Here is a 6,866-nt window from a genome sequence, read left to right on the forward strand (position 1 = left end):
GTTAACGGATCCAGCCAATGTGTAGTAAGTCCAATAAAAGCCCTAATAAAATAAACATTATAAAATTCATATAAATATAATATACCTTCGATGACCACTCCAACAATCAGCAGTGGTGCATACATAAGAAACTTCAGACAAATCTCTTATAAGATTTGTCGTCATATAAGAGAAGGAAGTAGATATCCTGTTGCCCAGTGTTTGGCGACAAATAATTTTTGTCGCAGGAGAAAAAGTTATAATCATTTTTTCAAATGAAGGATCATCAACCAGAGACAGTGGTTGGAAGGTGTCAATAATAAAATCCATGATAACCTTGTCTGCTGTTTTTTGCGATACAGCTGGAATGTTTAGATTGTTAAAATTTAATTTAGATTGTCTGGATTTGTAACCAGAACCACTTTGGTTTTGCAGTGGTATATTTTTTTGGGTAGAGAATTCGTTGAGGTGTTTGGTAATCTCATTTTTAAATTCACTGTGCTTTTTCTTTATAAAAGAAAAAAATAGTATGTATCAAAGTTGGATGAAAATAACTTCTCCTGAATCAAATTTCATTTTTAAAATTTTATATGGAAATTTAAAGTTAAAAAAAAACAATGTACAGGCTGAATGTAAAACCTATATAAACAAAAAAAATGATAAAGGGTTCAACACAAATTTTGTTAAACATATTAAAGTATATTATTTAATTTATATATGGTTAAAAAAGGGTCATATAGGTTATTTTAAGTTTACAATATTGTCTTTGTCTATCTATCATTATTAAAAGTTGCCCAAGATGATATGGGCTAAAGATTTTGATAAAATATTTTCCTATATATGAATATAATTAGCCTTTTTGGCATTTAAGAACTATGGATTAAGGGTTCAACAAATTTTGTTAAACATATTAAAGTATGTTTTATTAGTGGTTAAAAGGGGGTAGGTTATCTTAAAAAAGTTTACCATATTGTCTATCATTATTAAAAGTTGCCCAAGATGATATAGGCCAAAGATTTTGATAAAGTATTTTCCTATTATGAATATAATGAGGCTTTTTGGCATTTAAGAACTTATGGATTGAGTCAAATGATACAAAAAATACTTTCAATTCAAAATATTTTATTAAAAAAAGCCCTAAAAATAATGTCAAGAGGATTATATAATCAAGCTCAAACTGAAACTATAATACTAATTGATTAGATTTAACATATTATAATAAAGAAATAATAGAATAGATATTTATTTTTCTTTTGGTGAAACATTGCTAAGTTCAATACAAATAACATTGAACTGGATGTTTTAATTATATTAAAGAAAGTCAAAATACATTATAAAGGCTTAATTATTAGTTATTGCACTTCCATTTATTATAAATACTCTTCTTTTAAAAATTAAACTAATATAATAGTAATATTAAAAAATAAATGCCTAATTATTATATATAAATAACAAAACCAAGATTAACTCTTCATCAAATATTTATTAATTATACTGTATCTAATAATTCATTTTTTTTATAAAGAATCTGTATCTAGATTTTCTGTAGGACCTGCTCAACTCAGGAATGTAATAAATTAAATTTAAACATGTTCACATTAAGATTATCAAATAAAAAAATTTTAAAAGAATTACTTGTAAATGTCTCTTTAAGTTTGAGGGTGATATTTTGGAAGATGATATTATCTTCTTACAGAGACGGCATTTGGTGCTGATCATATTATAAGAGTTGCTTTCATCCATTTCACATAAAGTAAAATACTTACGTAATTTCAAAAATGGTAAAAGATTCTCATTCTCACTTATATCTGCTGTTACATCAATAGTAGAAGCAATAGAATCTTCTAAATCTATAATGGACATTTACATTTACCTATTTAAATAAATATTAATATATTATTATAAATTTATATATAACTTGTAAGAGCTCTAAATCTCGTAAAATTTAGGAAATGAATAAATATATTTATAAAATAAATGTTGGAATGGAAGTTGATAAAATATGAAGATAGATATTTTTTTTAAATATAATATTTTAATTTAATTTTCAGCATTTTTATTTTATTTATTGCTTTTTAAGTAAAAAATTAATTTTTAAAAAGATCGGGATCGAATTTTAAACAAAATGATCTCGATCCTCAATTTAAGTCAGAATCATAAATCTCGTTAAATTGACAAATTTGCGATCGAATCCAGGATCGTCGATCTTTTAACAACTCTGGGAATACCACTATATTAAGTACTATCCTTTTACAAAGTAAATCATGCCTGAAATTTTTTTCATTGTCTATTCAATATTTTCACTAAAAAAATTTTTTATAATAAATCTTTTCACTAAATTATTTATTTTTTATCCATAATTAATTCAGTATGTTAGGTTTAAGACTACCCATATATCAAGAAAAAATGTTATATCATTGAAAATCACTCAATTTTGTTTTACCCAAAATTTCAGACCCATCAAATTGTCTAACACACATTAATTCTTTCTCAAGTGTACCCTCAGGCCAATATTTATATTAATTTGCTCTAGACATTATTGAAATGCTTGCCCCAGTGTCAAACAACATTTCTATATTTTGTCTATCAATATATTCACACGAGGACATGTACACTGATTAACCTTTCTCTCAGTCATTAAAATTTTATTCATTCTAATCAGCTGAATTATATTTAAATGATCACTAACATCATTCATATTCATGCCTAAATTCAACTCTGAATTTAATGGCCTCTGAATATCAATAATTTTTTTATTAAATATATCAGAATAATTTTTAACAACACTATATATATTAAAAATTTTGTTATTAATATGATTTTCGATTTTTATATGATTCTCTTTCAAATCATATAGTCACTGTCACTGCAATCCACTCATGGATTGAACACAATTCATAGCAACACGACCCATTTTCTCACACTTGAAACACATTCGATCATTATCCATATTACCTACATCTTTTTCAGATTTGAATTAGTAGGATCTTTTATATTACGAACCACTGGATTTATCAATACTGCTGGTCTGTTAGGAAAACCATTTTTAAAATTTACTTCTTTTACCATACAATTTCTATTTATATGACCTGAGATACCACATCGATACAAATTATATTATTTTTATCATTCATTTTTACACTCACATTTTCATTAATTTTTCCATCATAGTGGGAAAAACAATTTTTACTATGACCTTTTCGGCCACAAATATTGCAATTTTCACTAAAATTATTATTTTTATTTCTAAGTGTATCTATATCTAGTAATATTTTTTAAACTTTCTCTAATTTCTTTGATTTCATTTGGAATTAAACATTCATTTTCACTTTGTTTAACATTGTTAGTAACACCATTACTTATAACCTCCACAGGTTCATCAATCACAATTTCAGATATTTGCTTTTTAATTTCACTCACAAATTAATTTAAACTATTATTTATATCTTTCGACATCATAATACTTTTACCAATAATAGGTACTCCACTAGTATTTTACTTCTCATTCCCCCTGGAATTATTTATTCTTTGAATATTCTAAGTTCAAGTAAAATCAAATTTAAACTATTTTTTATACCTTCAGAAAAATCTAAAGATTTAGCAGAAGTCATAGAATTTACATCACCAACATTTGAATCATCTAACTTACTCACTTTATTCGTGAAATATTTCCTTTTAATTATCTTAATTAATTGTATAATAAAAACAATGATATATATAAAATAAAAAAAATTAAAGCTGTAACCACACAATAGGTCACATCCAATTTATCAAAACTTGAATTAAATATTTTAAAAATATTATTCTTATAAAATTTGCAAAAGTAGGATTCCTATGAGTACTAATAAAAAAATAAACCATGTTCTCATTTAAATATTTATAATAAAAATTCTATCATTAAAATCGTACCATTGCGTTGTATATAAAAATATATTAAACAAATTTTCTTTTACCTTGAAATCCTGATACGAATGATCTTCTTTAGGAACCTTGACCTCGAATTTTGTTTTTCTCTATTCAAATATTTTTCCCAATTAAAATTCTGATCCTGATAACCACGGTCACCATTTATATAACTAATTCCAAATTTTATTTATTCAATTTCACTTTCCAAAAATAAATTATTTCCCTCATTCCATAATTTTTTAAAACAAAATCACATAATAATAAAAACAGAATAATCCTTTTCAATCGAAATTAAAAATATTTTAAAAAAATTATTGATTGACATTCTTTTTTTAAAAAGAAAAACATTTTTCTCAGTCTTTAGTTCAACATCTGTGACACTAAGCATGATAAAATTTGCTCTAATGTTATTAACTGGTTTGCCATATTTGTTGGACAATGATCCTCCCCTATCCATTGACAATCCAATTATAGCATTTGAACTAATCAGAAATACCTACAAGTGAAATTACCATATTTTCCTCCTTATTCTATGTGGTTCAAGTTACAATAATGACAAGGGATAACAATTTCCAAATTATGTTTTTAAATTTTAATAATCCAGATTTCACTTAATTTTTTAAATAGTTTTCAAATATTTGATGATTTTAATAATCATATTCATGCAAATCAAATAATATTACATTTATCTTTATTGTTGTGTTAATATTTTTTATGATTCATATCTAAGAATTAAAAAATTTATTATGCATATTATAAATTTTATATTTTAAAAGGCCATATTTCATTTATATTTCGAATCTTTCATATTATCAATTGTCTTATTAAATGGTTCTATTTGAGTTGATTTTTAAAAATGACTAACTCAAATATTACACAATCCTAAAGAATTTGTTCATAGGTGGTGCAAAGGTTTGGACATCAATTAAGCAAAATTTTGAGGCTATGCAAAAAAATTTTGGCTAAAATACTGAGTTTGTAGTTTTTAAAAATTGGCTCAAATCAAGCTGCTTACCAATGGATTATACGAAAAAAACTTTTCAATTATATATTTTTTTTATTAAAACAATTGTATTAATATTATTAACAATAAATTCAAGGATATATGTATACATATAATTTATATAATACATGAACATTGATTTGTTTTTCTAGCTGTTCTGTAAAAGGCTTTTGAATCAGCACTTAATTGGTCTGATTTGCTAACCAAGTCATCTAATTTTTCGCCTCTCTCTAAAACAGATTCAATGGTGTTGTGTAAGATAATTTTGGTTTCATCTAAATCATTTTCCAACCTTGTCAATACATCTGCCTCTTTTGGGCTTTGATATTTAGCTAGCATTTCTGTTAAAAAAGGATCAATCATTGGTTTATTGATTTCATTGTTTTCATAAGATTGATTTGAAAAATTATTTAGGACTTTAGTTAATAAAGTTTGAGCAACTCTTTTAGGATATTCATGATCAGAAAATAATATTGCCCCCAATTTATCATCACTTCTAACATATGTATTACATAGATAGTTATCTTGAGTAATAGTGCATCTAGATCCTTGTTGAGTTTTAGTAATGAGTAATTCTGATGTAAATTTTAAAAATTCTTCCACACCTCTTCTTTGAAAAAAGTTAAATGATGCAAGATTAAGAGCATATTTTATAATTTTTGCATTTTTGGAAGAATCATTATGAAAATCACTTATTTTAACTAAAATAAATATGCCATATAATTTCATATCCGCGAAATAATTTAGAATATGAATAATGTTGTAATTAAATTATAAGACATACAATTGCACGGTTCGGGGCCGAAATATTCCCACAGCTGTTTGGAGTCAAATGAAAAAAAGATGGTGAATACAAACAAGACACTTAATTAATATTGAATTTATGATTTTATTTTTATATTTAGTATTACATAAATTACTAACATCTTAAATGTTCTATTATATAATATTCTAACTGATTAATATAATATATTGTATTTAAAAAAAAAAAAAAAAAAAAAATTAACATTTAAATTTAAATTTAATAAATTTTAAAATTTTTATATTATAATTTATGCAATATATATTTATGAATATTTAATTAAATATAAAATATTTAAATATATCTAAAGTAATATATAAATATATATATAAGGTAATATTAAATTATATATAAAGTAATATTTAATAAATAATTAAAATATTAAATTATATATAAAGTAATATTTAATAAATAATTATATATATCTAAAGTAATATTTAAATATATATATATAAAGTAATATTTAAATATATAATATTAAATTATATATAATGTAATATTAAATTATATATAAAGAAATATTTAAATATAAATAATTAAAATATTTATATGATAATTTGTGCAATATATTATAAAATATTTAAATATATCTAAAGTAATATTTAAATATATATATAAAGTAATATTTAAATATAAATATAAGGTAATATTAAATTATATATAAAGTAATATTTAAATATATATATAAGGTAATATTAAATTATATATAAGGTAATATTAAATTATATATAAAGAAATATTTAAATATAAATAATTAAAATCGTTATATGATAATTTATGCAATATATTATAAAATATTTAAAAAGTAATATTTAAATATATAAATAAAGTATTATTAAAAACCTTAAATATATATAAACTAATATAAAATAAAATATAGGAAGAATGTATTTAAATTCGCTAAAATAATTGGTTAATTTATAATTAACAGTGTTGTTAAAATAGCGCGCTACTTTTTTCAGTAGCGGTAGCTATAGCGCGCTACTTTTTTAAAAAAATAGCGATAGCGGTAGCTCGCTACTAGTGGATGCTGAAGAAGCATTATTAAATGAGGATTTTAAAAGAGTATCAAGATCTACATTTTCTAAATGCCAAGCTCTTTGGAATAAACAAAATAAGTCATCAAAGACGTCTGATATTTTCAAAAAAAAATTAGGACGTTATTTATTGACACCA

At 23.0% G+C, this 6,866-nt stretch overlaps 1 protein-coding gene across 1 annotated transcript; it reads right to left on the reverse strand.

Annotated features, from left to right (window-relative positions):
• Window positions 1-4,922: 4,922 nt before the first annotated feature.
• LOC135931304 (synaptobrevin homolog YKT6-like) lies at window positions 4,923-5,752 on the reverse strand. The gene has a single exon (XM_065468321.1). The coding sequence runs from the start codon at window positions 5,615-5,617 to the stop codon at window positions 5,006-5,008; it is 612 nt and encodes a 203-aa protein (XP_065324393.1). The 5' UTR covers window positions 5,618-5,752; the 3' UTR covers window positions 4,923-5,005.
• Between the last annotated feature and the right edge of the window lie 1,114 nt (window positions 5,753-6,866).

This window comes from Gordionus sp. m RMFG-2023, chromosome 1 (genome assembly GCF_954871325.1).
Source record: "Gordionus sp. m RMFG-2023 chromosome 1, tfGorSpeb1-WG-v2, whole genome shotgun sequence".
In the NCBI taxonomy this organism is placed as follows: Eukaryota; Metazoa; Nematomorpha; class Gordioida; order Chordodea; family Parachordodidae; genus Gordionus; species Gordionus sp. m RMFG-2023.

What these genes read in the sequence shown, in the direction of transcription:
- LOC135931304 (XM_065468321.1), bottom strand. Translation starts at nt 5,617, where the DNA reads ATGAAATTATATGGCATATTTATTTTAGTTAAAATAAGTGATTTTCAT.